The sequence below is a fragment of the Geotrypetes seraphini genome, chromosome 16 (assembly GCF_902459505.1).
Source record: "Geotrypetes seraphini chromosome 16, aGeoSer1.1, whole genome shotgun sequence".
NCBI lineage: Eukaryota > Metazoa > Chordata > Amphibia > Gymnophiona > Dermophiidae > Geotrypetes > Geotrypetes seraphini.
The window spans coordinates 27,542,344-27,557,315 of NC_047099.1; the positions used below are offsets into that span (position 1 = coordinate 27,542,344).

The window sequence follows — 14,972 nt, forward strand, 5'->3', positions numbered from 1 at the left end:
AGGAAGCAAAAACACATTCCAGAAGAGAAAGAAAGCCAAGAAATCACCTTGAATCTCAGAAGAAACCAGAAAAGTAGCAGAACAGAGATGACAAGCAAAACTTTCCAGGGATAGAGAAAAAGTATCACAAATGAACTAAGTGTTTCAATGTAAAGGATATTTGTCAGAAAATTGAATCAGAACATGTAAATGGAAAAACTAGAAGGTGCTATCATGGCCCTCACTCGACTGTCAACAGATTTGGAAGAAAAACCCCCCACAGCCAACCAATTGGAGAAGTTCACTGTTCATACCTATACCAAAGAAAGGTGATGTCAAGGATTGTAACAATTACAGAACGATTCCACATGCCAGCAAAATATTGCTGAAAATAATACAACGAAGACTATAATCATACATTGAGCAAGAATTATCCAGAGTTTAGGCTGATTTCAGAAAAGATCGAGGAACAAGAAACATTATTGCTAACATTAGATAGATATTGGAGAAGAGCAAAGAATACCAAAAGCCCCTATATTTTTGCTTCATCGACTAAAGCAAAGCTTATGACTGCGTGGATCACGATAAACTATGGAGAACTCTAGCACAAATGGGAATACCCAAACACATAGCTGATAAAGAGCTTCTGCAAAAATCATGAAGTTGCAGCAAGAACTGAATATGGCAACGCTGATTGGTTTCCAATAAAATGTGGCATCAGGCAAGGATGCACCTTGTCACCTTACCTGTTCAACATTTACAGCAAAGTCATCTTCAGAAAAAGCAAATTTGGAAGAAAGCATTGGTTTTAAAGTTGGTGGTCAAAATATGAACAACCTGCGCTTTGCAGAGGATACAATGCTCATCACCAGCAACAAAGAAGACCTGATGTATCTACTGAGAAAGGTCAAAGCCAAAAGTCATAATATGAGATTAGAATTAAACATAAACAAGACAAAGATCATGAACACAGATAATGATGAAGACTGAGCTTGAAGGCAATAGAAGTTGTAAAGGATTTCAATCCCCTGATCTCTTTCGTAAACAAAGCAACTAGCTGGGAACAAATACTGCACAGAATAGAACTTGTTTGCTCTTCTATGAAGGCTCTCAACTAGAGAATGACATGGGAACAAATTTTTCCTCGTCCCCACAGAACTCAATATCCCTGTCTCATTCCTTTAGGCTCTGCCTTAACCGCACAAGTGTTTGAGGCTTTTGCAGATGAGACAGAGTTGACAGGAATGGGTCAGGGACAGGAAAAGAACTCACTAGGATGGAACGGGAAAATGAGCTCCCATGGGGACAGGGAAAAATTTGTCCCCGTGCCATTCTCTACTCTCAATGAAGTATTCAAAGACAAGGAAATAACACTTCAAACAAAGATCAGACTAGTCCATGTACTCATTTTCTCAGTGGTCAATTACACATGCGGAAGCCTCTGGTGCACAGAATGGTTTCTGATGGATTGAACGTCGCATTCAGTGCTGGAAATGTATATGCAGATCCAGAGGAATTTCAGTTAGGAGTGTTTTTTTTTGTATGCTTTCCTTAAATCGCTTCCTAGAGTAGAAGCACAAGTCAGATTGAGCTAAGGGATATACCAACTACACTGAATTTTCCTGCTGAAAAGGAAATGGATTAAGGCTTCTTGAATGTTGATTCATATTTGTAAAGTTCTTCGGATCTGTGGGTTACTGTGATTGTTGTGGAGCAGGTAGATAAGAACTATTCCTACCTAAAGAGTCTATGACAGGATGACAACCTGGTATAGGCTCTTAGTGAAGAAAAATGGAGAAGCTTTCATGGTACATGCAGATGCCGCTGGAGCTATAGCCTCTGAAGATGGAAGCAGCTGCTGCCGTTTCCTGTGGTGGTGGTTTGGGGCGGGAGGGGGGGGGGTGAACATCACTTACCTCACTCTGGTGATTTTATAGTGGCTCTGGTCAGCTTACTGCAGACTTCCTTCTTTCTAGAGCGCCTTTTTTAGCTTTATCAGATTGTGACATTTGTATCTCATGTGCATGTTTTTGCCTTTTTCTGCACAGCTACTTAAGGGGAACTTACATATTTATTTGTTTAACTGTTCTGTATTAGTTCTGCTCTAGGCAGGTAACCCCCCCCAAATTGAAATCTAGCACTGAAAGTTACTGGACTAGCTTATTATGGTGTGGCACAACTGTAAGTACGTCTCAGAATTGTAATTACCCAACAAAATGATATCAATACAATGATGTCATGTGGATAATCTATACCTTGCAGGGACAGAAACTACAACAACGATATATAAAGTTGTGATTTGTTCCAGTGTGATATATAGTAGGAAGGAGCCAGTACTGGTTCTTTGTATCTCACCTTTCTTTCTGGCAACACCTACTGCACAGGTGTCAGTCGGTCCTTGAGGGCCAGAATCCAGTCGGGTTTTCAGGATTTCCCCAATGACTATGTATTGAAAGCAGTGCATGCAAATAGATCTCATGCATAGTCATTGGGGAAATCCTGAAAACGTGATTGGATTTTGGCCCTCAAGGACCGAATTTGACACCCCTGACCTACTGTAAGCAACACAAGTAGCTTAAAGGTTAATGCTGTGAACTGAGAAGCAGGGGAACTGGGTTTGACTGCCACTCTGACTCCTGGTGAGCCCGGAAGAGTCACTTACCCCTCCACAAACAAAAATGTAGATTGTGTGTCCACTATAAAGGTATCTATGTATAATAAATGTGAACTGCTTTAGTTATACAACACAAAGGCACTTGTCTAATTTATGACCCCTATCAGAAAATGAAATGACAAAACAGGGTCTGCAAGCTAGACAGGTCCCTTAAAAGAGTATTTACACTGGGCCAATCTCTCTCCCTCACCTTCACTGGTCTTAAAGTCCCTCCTTGAGGGCTGCAATCCAGTCGGGTTTTCAGGATTTCCCCAATGAAGATGCATGAGATCTATGTGCATGCATTGCTTTCAATGCATATTCATTGGGGAAATCCTGAAAACCCGACTGGATTGCGGCCCTCAAGGAGGGATTTTATACCCAGACAGACCTCAAAGGAAGAAGCAGCTTTAAGAACAGCTGAAAGTTACAGTCCACAGTCCTCTACATCCCAAACCCTCCTATTTGTAATGGATGCAGCAAAAGCAGTACAAAGAACACTTCCCTCACACACAGGATCCTTCTTGAGCAGAAAATGTTCAAAAAAGTGGCTTTCCTTTAAACTATAAGACACTTTCAGTCTGACAGCAAAATGATTCCTTAACCCTGAAAGATCCATAACCAAGACACATATCAAGGCATGAAAAAGAGGTAACCCCTGAGCTCCCTAACACGCTGAAGCAAGGAGTCCAGACACCAATGCTTTGGGAGGGGTTTTATATATACAAGACACATTTATCCATTAAATTTAGAACACAGTACAAAAACACTCCACCGAATTCATCATACACTGCTGTTTTATAGCAACCATATTCCTAGTGAAGGGGTCTTGCTGTGGGGGGGAAGGGGATTTTTATTCCTTTATCCTTTGGGGGTGGGTGGGGATTGAACCCTCCCCTTCACCCCCAACAACAAGCACTTCATAATCTGAAGGCAGAAAAACAGAGAGAAAAATACAAATTCTATATTACATATAACAGTAAAAGGTGGGCAGGTAGAGAGACAAACAGAGAGCCATAGGGAGCAGAGCTCCTTCCAGCAAACTTCCACTTCAATGTTTCTTAAAAATGCCAGAGACGTGTGGTTTTCAACTTTTGTTCCTTTTTCTTTTTTTTTTTTGTTTTTTTTTATGATGTTTTTTTTTTTTGGAGTTTTGTTTTTCTTTTTTTGGAAAGCCAGTCGAGAACAGCAAGTAGGCCTCAGTTTGCACCCCAGTTGTAGCTGTTGTAAGCAGACTTGTTAGTCTGTGACTTCTGTGGGATCGAGCTTCCCTGTGCGCGCTGGCCAGTGGCACTCTGCAGGGAAAAAAGCAAGACATGAAACGTTACTTAACACAGGGCAAACACCAGCTGAACATCTGTTAACTCTTTACATCCAGAATGTAATGGAGAAAGCAGCATACGAGTAGCTCGGATAAAAAGTTGTGCAGAACAGAGGCAAGAGGCCAAAGTACCCTTCACCTATCCCATGGCTCTGCCAGTACCCTTTTGCTCCTGCCATGCAGCAGCAGCACTTGCTAGTCTTGTACAGAGCCCTTAAGCCAATATACTACATTCCTGGCTTACAGAGAGCCCCAACTCTCTGTTACACTTCCCCCTCCCTATTTGCGATTTCGATTATCCGTGGGTTGTTTTTTTTTGGGGGGGAGCATAGTTTAGGATCTTCCCGCCTCCCTACAAGACTTAAAATTCAGCATTTCATAGATTATTCCTTACCTGATGTTCTAGCGGGCTTTCAGGGCAGGAGCCATCTTCCTACACTCTTGTCCCGTGTAGATCGCCAATAGGAAATGGCTGCCATGAGTTCCCGTCGTAGTCTCGAGACACTACAGGAACTCACGGCAGTCATTTCTTATTGGCGATCTGCTCGGGGCAGGAGCATAGGAAGTTTGCTCCTGCCCCGAAAGCCCGTTAGACCACCAGGTAAGGCCGGGAAGCCGGGAGGGAGGTGGGGGTGGGTCAGAGCCAGACAAGAAGTTATTCGCGGTTTTCACACTTCGTGGTCCGGCTCTGCTCCTATCCCCCGCAAATACCGAGGGAGAAGTGTACATCAGTACCAAGATCTGCCACTTGGCCCTTCACCCTATACCTGTGGGACAGTATTTGCTGCAACTCCTTCCTGTACTGAGTCATTCTCATTTTTAGCTCACAGAAAATATATCAACATTTCCTTCTACCTTCTGTCCAGATTACCGTTTATTTTTTACACATATGTATTCATTTTCTCCATGGACAAGCACGATGAGATCTACCACATATGGATGACATCACCACAATGCGTCATTCAGATCTGCTTTCAGAGCTCAGAAAAGGCGAGGTGGCTTTCTAGGCATATGTGCCTCATCTGTCTGAAGTTGCTCCTTTCTTACTCAAAAAACTGTCCCCCTGCCAAAGAGGTAACTACTACAATTATGAGGACAATACAGCAAAGAAAAGAAAATGCTGAAACTGGTAGAAATGTGAGGCAAGTGTCCAAAGCCTCAAGCCAGCACAGATTGTCACCAGAAGCCCCTGAGGTCTGCTGGATTATGTGCGAGAGCTCCTACAGGATTTGACAAAGCAGAGACAAGGCACTTAAGCTGAGGGATTGCTCTATCCATAAAGCCAGAACCACAAAGAGGATCAAATCAAAAAACTGCGCAAAGCTTCAGCTGATGCAGTCTCGGAACGTGCAGAGTCTTAAAAGGCCACTAGTCCAGATTCCAATGACCTGGGCTGTCTTTAAAGGTCAACCTACTCATAGGACCAACTTGTAACAAGGTGAAGTTCCACTTGCCAGAATGATTGCCCCTACTAGAAAAACACATCACAGAGCACAAAAAACCCAAAGCAGCAAGGTGCAAAAATTAAATACTACAACGACTGATAGGTCCCATGAATCTTACAGTTTTAAAACTTTGTTTAGCAAGCTTACTAGTGTACAACAGTTATATCCCATCCTGGTTTAGCTATGGCAGAAGTTCCTACAAAGTTATCTCAACCCAGCCAAACAGAGCTCTGTGTTCATGCATTTTTGAGTACGTGGCACATTTACTTTTGCTGTATTGTAAGTGCAGTGCTTGGGTGTCATGTTAGTTGTAATTTTTTACTGGCGATTTGGCTGCTGTGTAAGGAAATATTAGGTCTTACCTGCTAATTTTCTTTCCTGGAGTCCCTCCAGATCAGTCCAGATGCATGGAGTTTACTCTTTCCTGCCAGCAAATGGAGACTGGTTAGATGTCACCACACTATGGAGGGATCTGTGCAGTCTATAACCAGCCAGTATTTCTCTAACAAAAGCAAACTAGCATATCCCCTTAAAGAGTGACAATCCAAATGGCAAATGTTGGGGCTGGGAATGACTTGTCATTAGGGAAAAAGGCTGGGGGATTGAGTATTTTGCTACTGTATACAATTGTATGTGTGTGTGTGTGGGGGGGGGGAGAACGAGTGAAACAGATGATTTTAAAAAAAAATTTCATCAGAGGCTTCTTTTTGATGTTTCCGACTTTTGGAATTCATTTTTTATTCCAGGTACGGCAATAATACTCTGCACGTACCCAGATACCGCAAGATCTAAAACTAATTTCTCTAATCTTTGTACCCGAAGGCAAGCAATTCCACTACCTGATTGACATGGAAGGCAGAATTACATTGGGGAGTAAAAAAAAGGCAGCAATGGTCCTAATAGAAACACCAGAATAATTAAAAAAATAAAAATGCAAAAAAGGATCTCAACGAGAAAGCATATGCAATTCTGAAATCTTTCAACGTAATCTTGAAAGGTTCAAAGGCTGGAGATGTTAAATACAAAACTAAGTTCAGAGTCTAGAGAAGGACAACGCAATGCAGTGGAGGCCACAAAATAGACATTCTCTTAAAAACAACCCAAACATCCGGTTGTGAGCCAGTCCAATTCATTTGTAAAAGGGAATGGAAACAGACAACAGCTGCTAAGTGAAGCTTCAGAGAAGGACAAGCTAAATCCTTCTGGAGTCCATCCTGCAAGAAAGATATAATCTGAGCCACTGACACCTGAAAGAGAGGAATAGTCCTTTTCTGCACTCCAAACCTCAAAAATTCTCCAAAATGCCGCCATACGCTAATGAAGTAGAAGTGGTCTCCAATATTTTCCTTGTAAAAGGCTGCAAATGGACATGAGAAAACTCTGAGGGCCTCCGATTTTAGGCTTACAAATATAATTTTAAATACTAACTTTGATTCTACAAGCATACTGCCATCCAACAGTGCAATATCAAGCAATGAGGGTAAGACAACACAGCCACTACATTCCATTGCTCTCTGTCAGTCCACCTTGGTGCAAAGTACCAAAGACCTCTTCTCTAATTTTAAAACCTATCAAGCCAATATTAAAATGAGAGGTGTAAGTTTACCAACAACCAGTAAACCTGTAATTGCACTTTGCTTAGATTTTCAGGGCTGAGCCAGAGCAGAGGTGCACCTTTGGGAAGTTTTGCCACTGCAGGTAGAGAAAAGGTCCTGCGAAGGTTCGTTGGATTGTGTGCAAATATGTGGTCACAGTAATACACATGCAGTACAGGGAGAGTCACGTTAACTGGCATTTGTGTGCATGTCAATATGACTTTGCAGGCACATGCAACTCAGTGGACCTTCATGGGGCCTTTTTTCTACCTGCAGTAGCAGTGGGGATTTCTGGATACAAATGGACTATGATGACCGCATGTTGAAGACCAAAGTAAAACGCTTCCCAGCCTTCAAAAACAAGGATGCCAATGGTTCTGTATTGCCCTTGCAACATAAATGAGATTTTTCAAGGGTTCAGCCATAAGACAAAAGTGGTAGAGGTCACCAGTAAAAACTGGCCTTGGTAAAGAAGTCTCAAACCTTTTCTGGCCTGCAAATGAATCAAGTCCATATACCAAAAGCCTCTGAGCCAACCTGATGGAACATCCACAATTGTTAATTCTAACAGCACTAGCTGCTTCAATACTCAACCTGAGGCCAAAGGGGACAGATGTACAACAGTTCCTTCAATGGTTACCTCCAACATTCCTGGGTCCTTCCTGCAACTGAAGAACCATGGAACCTTAAATTATGACTAGATGCCATCAAATCTATTGCCAGGAAACCCCAGAGCTTATAGCTCCCTAATCTAGAGGGTTCCTGTTCAAATATTCTTCTTTAACACTGCCAATTCCCACAATATCCACTGCTGACAGTGCCTGACCCAGCAAAAACAATAAGGCTGTCTGTCAAATTCTTTGTTCCTTCCTATCAATTGACATAAGCCACCACTGTATCACTGAGAAAACTCAGAATCCACTAGAAGGAACTGAAAGGGACACAATGCCCTTCAAACAGCACAAGTCTCCAATCTATCAACTATGAAGCTTCAATCAGAGTCCAAATCCTCTGAGCTATCTAGTCCAGACAATGAGCTCTCCCTCTCAAGCTGAGCAGACTGGCATCTGTCATAACTATAACCCAACTAAAGATACCAACAGCATCCCCTTGAAAAGATTTTGATAATTGAACTATCATTGAAGATTAGTCTTGGCAGTCCACAAAAAAGGGAGGCAAATCTCATAAGACTGCCTCTGTGGAAAGCACTTCAACGACAGAAGCCTGCAGAGGATGCATTTCAGTTCAAGCCTAGGGAACCAGAGCAGATACCATGCTTGACGAAGGGGGTATCAAACTGAAATAGCAAGGGGTACTGCAGCACAGGAATGAAGTGTACTGGCAGAGTTCTGGAATAGCTGGCAAAGAAGGGTTTAGAACTGAATAGGCAAATAATCATTTCTCCTAGTAAGTATCAAATAGGGTTTCCAGATACTTGATGCATTGTGATGGTACCAATGTGCTCTTGCTGAAAAAGACGGAACTAATTGGATTACCCAGGACCTTGCCCCTTTGATTCTGCTCTTATGAATCAGTTGTCCAAATAGGGGTGAACCATAAGACACTTTTCATATAATGCTGCCACCATGATTAATCACCACCTTGGAAAAAAAATCCAAGGGCTGTAGCAAGGTCAAAGGGAAGGGATGGAAACTGATACTAGCTTAATACCATAAAATGAAATGTCTGATATGAACCCCAAAATAGAACTTGTAATTATGCCTTTTGAGATCTGGAGTTGTTTGAAATTCTCTCTCTTCTACTGCTGCAACATCTGAACATTAGTTTCCATTATGAGTGAGAGATCTTTAGTGTCTAGTTTACTTAATCAACATCAAGAATTGGATACAAGATCCTTCTTTGAAACCATTCTTTTCTTCAGCAGCTGGAAATCACTGCTCCTGGAATAATTATCCTCTAAGGCAGTCTTGACCATCTCATGACAGAGAGAAACTAAAAATGAACGTGAATATATAAGAGAAAACAATAGCCTGTTGTGATTGGAAACTTAGGTTTTTACCTCGGTAATCTTCTTTCTAAAACATAGGATTCTGTACTGAAGCTGTACTCCTCCGCTAGTCATGAACTTTGCAAAAGGTTGTTACTCATTTTTCAACTCCTCCCCTTCACCAGTGGAGAATAGCTCCCTCTTCAGTTAGTACCAAAGAAGTTAAACCCCACTGAAACAGAAGAAAAGGGGAGGGGCCAGGGTCTTTCCCGAAGACAATATATATTTTTGTTCTGCTCTAACGCACATGAAAAAAGAATAATCAACAGGAACTTGCAGCTTAAGTGTATCCGGGAACCAACCTGCTGTGTGCAACTAGCACTATCGCATAAGAAACTTCAAGGTTAATAAACTCTTATTTCCATCATAGATAATACAGCTCTCCCCCCTTGCTTCCAGTATGTAAGAGTTTTATGTTTCTGAGCATGTTTCACTTTTTCTATATTTAAAATATTTATTATAATTTGTTAAGTATATTTTGAATTATTTTTGTAAGTTTGTGTAGTCCTGGTTTTGCGAGCATCAAAGCAGTGCCTGATGTCTAAGGAGGGACAGATGAGCCTGCCCGCAGCCCTGAGGATCCAAAAACATCCTCCTCTCGAGCCACCACATCTACTCTGTAGACCCCTGTAAAGGTATGGAGAGTAGACTAAGTAGCTGTTCTACAGATTTCATCAGGTGAACAGCCTGGGACTCCACCCAGGAGGCAGACAGTTCTGGTTGAATGCATTTTGAGAGAAATAGGTGGCTGTTCACTACAGGCAATGTAGGAAGAAGAAATTGTCATGCCTTGGAAGATAGCTTGCCCCGTCTTTATTGACTGGTCAGCATAAAAAGATGAAACAGATAAATGTGAATCATTGGTCCTTTCCATGTAATGAAGTAAATCTCTTTGCACCTCCAGCCTCTGCAGAATCCTGTCCTGATTAGCCAAACCTGTAGGGTGTAAAGCGGGCACATGAATCTCTTGGTTGATGTGAAAAGCTGAGACCACCTTTGGAAGAAAGGAAGTTGCTATATGCAGTGAAATACCAACCTCTGTAAACCTGAGGAAGGGCTCGCTGTAGGAGAGAGTCTGGAATTCTGAGATTCACTTTGCAGAGTCTATGGCAAACAGAAATACTGTCTTGAGGTCAAGGTCCAGAAGACATCTTGCAAAGGTTCATATGGGGATTGAGAAAGGTCCTTCAAATGATATTACGGTTCAAAGTTGGGAAAGGCTGGTGCAATGAAGAATGCAATCTGAGTGCCCACTTTAAGAACCAAGTGACATCAGGATGAGACGCCAGCAACTGCCTATCACCTCAAGCCCGAATGAACGAGAGGACTGACACCTGGACTTTGAGGAACACCATTGCTAGTTTTTTTACTAGCTCGGTTTGCAGAAATACCAGGATTACAGGAATTGGTGCCTTGCAAGGCTCTACCTGTTCCTTGGCGCACCATAGTTGGAAAGTCTTCCAGGTCTTAGCATAAGCTGCAAATGTCAGAGGCATCTTTGCTCTAAGTAGAATTGCAACGATTAACCCTTACATATTAGGGCCATGTGCTCAAGAGCCATGCCATAAGACTGAAGTGCTCTGGATGCTCCATGGGGACTGGGCCCTGACTAAAAGAGCCCCAGATGAACTGGCTACAAAGGAGGCAGCCACTGCTGCTTTGATTCCTAAAGCTAGTGTTTCCTTCAGCATCACTCTTCCATCACTAGGAAAGGAAGTACATTTGATCACTTGAGCTACCATGGAATCCCAGAACCACAGGGTAAGAACATAAGAAGCGCTATCTCCGGATCAGACCTTCGGTCCATCAAGTCCGGCGATCCGCACACGCGGAGGCGTAATTTTTAGTCACCCATATCCTTCTATATCTCTCGTAAGGAGATGTGCATCTAGTTTGCTTTTGAATCCTTGGACGGTCGATTCCGCAATAACCTCCTTTGGGAGAGCATTCCAGGTGTCAACAACTCTCTGTGTGAAGCAGAGCTTCCTGATTTTTTGTCCTGAACTTGTCCCCCCTTAGCTTCATTCCATGTTCTCTTGTCCGTGTCAAGTTGGACAATGTAAATAATTTTTTCTGCTCTATTTTGTCGATTCCTTTCAGTATTTTGAAGGTCTCGATCATATCCCCTCACAGTCTCCTTTTCTCAAGAGAGAACAATCCCAGTCTCTTAAGTCGATCCTCGTATTCCAGTTTCTCCATCCCTTTTACTTGTTTCGTTGCTCATCTCTTTACCCTCTCCAGCAGTTTTATATCCTTCTTTAGGTTGGGAGACCAATGTTGGACGCAGTATTCCAAGTGGGGTCTAACCATTGCTCTATAAAGCGGCATTATGACCCTCTCCGACCTACTCGTGATTCCTTTCTTTATCATGCCCAACATTCTATTTGCTTTCTTTGCCGCCGCCGCACATTGTGCTGACGGTTTCAGGGTCCTATCTATCTGTACACCCAGGTCCTTTTCTTGTTCGCTCTTACCCAGAGTTGCACCTGACATCCTATACTCATGTTCCTTATTCTTACTGCCTAAATGCATTACTTTGCATTTCTCCATATTAAACTTCATCCGCCATTTCTCCGTCCATTTCTCTAACTGACACAAGTCACTCTGGAGTTCCTTGCTATCCTTCTGCGATCTGATTGCCCGGCATAGCTTTGTGTCGTCTGCAAACTTGATGATCTCACTGGATGTTCCTTCTTCTAGGTCATTGATATAAATATTAAATAAGATCGGTAAAGCCTGAACATAGCTTTTGCCTTCCGGGAGATTCCCAATGGTCAGTGACTAACAAGGTGATGTATGAATATGCTGGAATGTGCTGCTCATGACTGAACACTGGGAGGTGGAGGGCAGCTGAGGGTCAAACTTCAAATCACAGGGTGTGTCCAAAGAACATGCCAAACTCTTGCGAACTTGAAAAGATAGTCACCCTGATCGAAAGTAGCCACAGCCTCCTGACCTCTAGCCCCAGACAGGGACCCGAAATCATCCAAGGATGCAGATGAGCCTTGGGTTAATAAAAGTATGGAAAACTTCTAGTCCTGCTCCGACTGGTCACTGATGCTTGGAGCCAGTTTGTTCTAAGGCAGAGAAGTCTTCGTGGGAAGGAACTCTCCCTGTTCCACTACTGGCATGCTTGCAGGCAGTGCAGCATTCCCCAAGCCCGTCAAACAGGCTCTCCACAAGAGAATGACCAAGTCTGAAAATCTCTGAACAGGTGGCCCCAAGGATCCCTGAAGGAAATCTAACGGGGTTTTCTGGACCTCCACCTCCTCTAGGCACTGGCATTTTGCACCCTCGTGACTTGTGGCTTCTGAACAGGATCTCTTCCCTGTTGGCCAGACTTTATGAGGTTCTCCCACCTTGGAAGACTAAAAAGGCTGAGCCCGAAGCTCCCACCCATTCCTCATGCACCACACAGCACATGGAATATGGCCACTCTTCTGCAGAGAAAACTGCGCAAACATGACATGATACAGGGACAGATTGGCCTGAGGAATCCATAACAAGTGATGATCTCTGGTCAAAAAGAAGGGTTTTGAAGCAGATGGAAGCCTTTTGATGGTTCCCAAAGCAGGCTGGCTCCACAGGTACCCTAAGAGATTGGCCTGTTAGCAGCAGCCCACTCTTGCGGGTCTGCATCCTTTTTTTTGGTGGAATAGCCCCAAGAAGAGGACCTCCGGGCACCAAAGTCATGCAGAAAACGGCAGACATGAATATCCCAAAATAATAAAAAGAAGCAGAACAGATCAGCACACACTTCAGTTCGCTTGCAGAAGGAAAAACTGAAGACGGAGCTATTCTCCACTGGTGAAGAGAAAGAATTGAAAGATATGAATGACACCCTTCTGCAAAGTTTGCAACTAGAGAAGGACAACAGCTTCAGTACAGAATCCTGTGTCTTTGCAACAGAATTACTTCTCAAAAAATGCAAATAGCTGACTTCCTTTCTGCTTCACCAAGGAGTGGACCTCTTGCCACTTATGTGGACTTAGGTATTTAGGAAACTATTTTATAATCATATCTTGCATTGGTCTAGAAGAAACTCAACGTCCCTCTTCTAGGAGGTGCTGAGTTTTAGCTTCTCCCAGATCTTTACCAAATAACTTCTCTCAAAAAAGGAAGCTTAATGTTTTGAGGCGGAGTTAGCCGCTCAATTGCAGAGCCACAAAAGTCTTCTGTTCAAAATAGACACTGCCTCTGACCTAACAGAGTTTCAATAGGATCATACAAGATTGTTGGCTACAAAGGTTATATCTGGTTCCAGGTAAGCCACTTCTTTACTAATTTTTTTTTTTTTTTTACTTCATTCATTTCTCCAGCAGATTGAATCCATCTAATATGCACTCTAGGGCTACAATTTCAAAAGTTTGGTTAAGCAATGATTTCATCTTGCAGTGCTGTTCTACCCTCCTCTAGGATAGTTTTCTTAGTTACTGCTCTTACTAAAGCATTTATTTCAGCAATTTTAAATTATTCCTTTTCTTCAGGGAGCAACTGAAAGAGTTTGCTCATGGCTCTACCAACTCCAAGTCTGCTCTCCAGTTTCCCACTCAGCAGAAATCATAGTCTGAAGAGCCTGATGTACAGGAAAACCCTTTATGGGTTTTCAAATTTTCTAAAGCATGATCTCCAGATGAAGACACATGCCAACTGAAGAAGGCATTTTCCTTCCCCTCCCTCTTGTTTTTTCCTTAATTGTTCTCTTTTTAAAATATTATAGTTCCTCATCTTTGCTCATTTAACTACTGTAAGGAGCAAACACATCATGTTCCCCAGATATACTTTTGGTAGCCAAAAAATTTGTCAGATGTGAGGGTCAAAGAACACATATGTGGCAGAGTCCAATCTGGGTTTTCCTGGAACCCTGTTCACTTTCACAGTATAACCACTTTAGAAGATGCAGCAAAAGCATTGATTTATGTACAGCTGAGTCTTGTTTCTTCTCAGGCTCAGGGTTCAAAGTAATTCAACACAAGGACATCAATATTTCCACAGACTGAGGCTCTTATAATCATGTGCTTTACCAAGTCCAACTATTATGGTATTCAGGCTCTGTCATGCTCCAGGACACTATTCCATACAGTTTATTCAGCCACCCAATCAGCAATCCACTCAGCAACCATCTCACCTCTTTACTCCCTTTCTTCCCAGAGTTCTACTCCAACTCATGGCTACAGAAATCTTCTCTCTCTGAGACTTCTCTCAGGGAAGTCTGCTCCTTGGAGAGCTCTTTCTCTGGGACCTCCCTGGAATCATCCAGGCTAAGGCATATACCCTCCTCCCTGCCTAAGTCCAGCCCCTCTGACTCAGGATTGCATTACTTCCCTTCTTGTGGCTCAATTCTGAGTTCAGTGCATTCTGGGACATACAGTTCACCCCCCCCCTTTGGGACTAGTGCCCCCTACCACTCAGTTGTATAACTGCAGCCAATAGTGAAGGAGAACCCTTTACTCCCTCACATACCCTCACTGTCAGCTTCCATTCGCTGGGCATCTCTGTTTCAGCTGCTCCTGAACAGCCTGGAGTTCCTCATTTACTTGTGCCACCTGCTTCTGGCACTCCTGGACCACCATACGCTCAGCAGCCAGTTGACCTTCTCCCCCCCCCCCCCCCCCCCCCCAACTTCTGGAACACTACCTCCTTTCTTTTGCCAATTTTCTCCTTCCATTCCTATTCCTCAGATCAGCTGATTCTGTACAGTAGAGAAATGTTCCTGAGCTGCTTCAAGCTCTTTATTTTGTTCCATTAACATTCTCAATTGATCATTAAGTTTGCAAAGTTGTCCCCTCAAATTCTGACATTCCTGAGACTCTATTACTAGTCTCTCTTGCTGCAGCTATTCTACTTTGGCCTCTGTCTCCTCCTGTTGTTGTTCTGCAACCTAGGTAGGGTCCTTGGCCTTTCCCAATTCTTTAACTCTGCTGTCAGATTCTGCAGCATTGCCTGGGTGGTCTTCATACCGGCTAACTGT

General features: G+C 43.0%; 1 protein-coding gene across 8 annotated transcripts in view; it reads right to left on the reverse strand.

Annotated features, from left to right (window-relative positions):
- Positions 1-3,332: 3,332 nt before the first annotated feature.
- UBAP2L (ubiquitin associated protein 2 like) overlaps positions 3,333-14,972 on the reverse strand; it is a 209,072-nt gene continuing 197,432 nt past the window's right edge. For 3 of the 8 annotated variants that reach the window (XR_004537187.1, XM_033923053.1, XM_033923052.1), the window contains one exon: positions 3,333-3,927. Coding sequence is in view for 5 of the 8 variants with exons in the window: in XM_033923049.1 (XP_033778940.1) it covers positions 3,832-3,927 (96 nt within the window). In the remaining 3 variants the exon portion in view is untranslated. Of the gene's footprint in view, positions 3,928-5,760; positions 5,823-14,972 lie in introns of all 8 variants that reach the window. The other 5 variants (XM_033923049.1, XM_033923047.1, XM_033923046.1 and 2 more) reach the window with 2 other exon arrangements.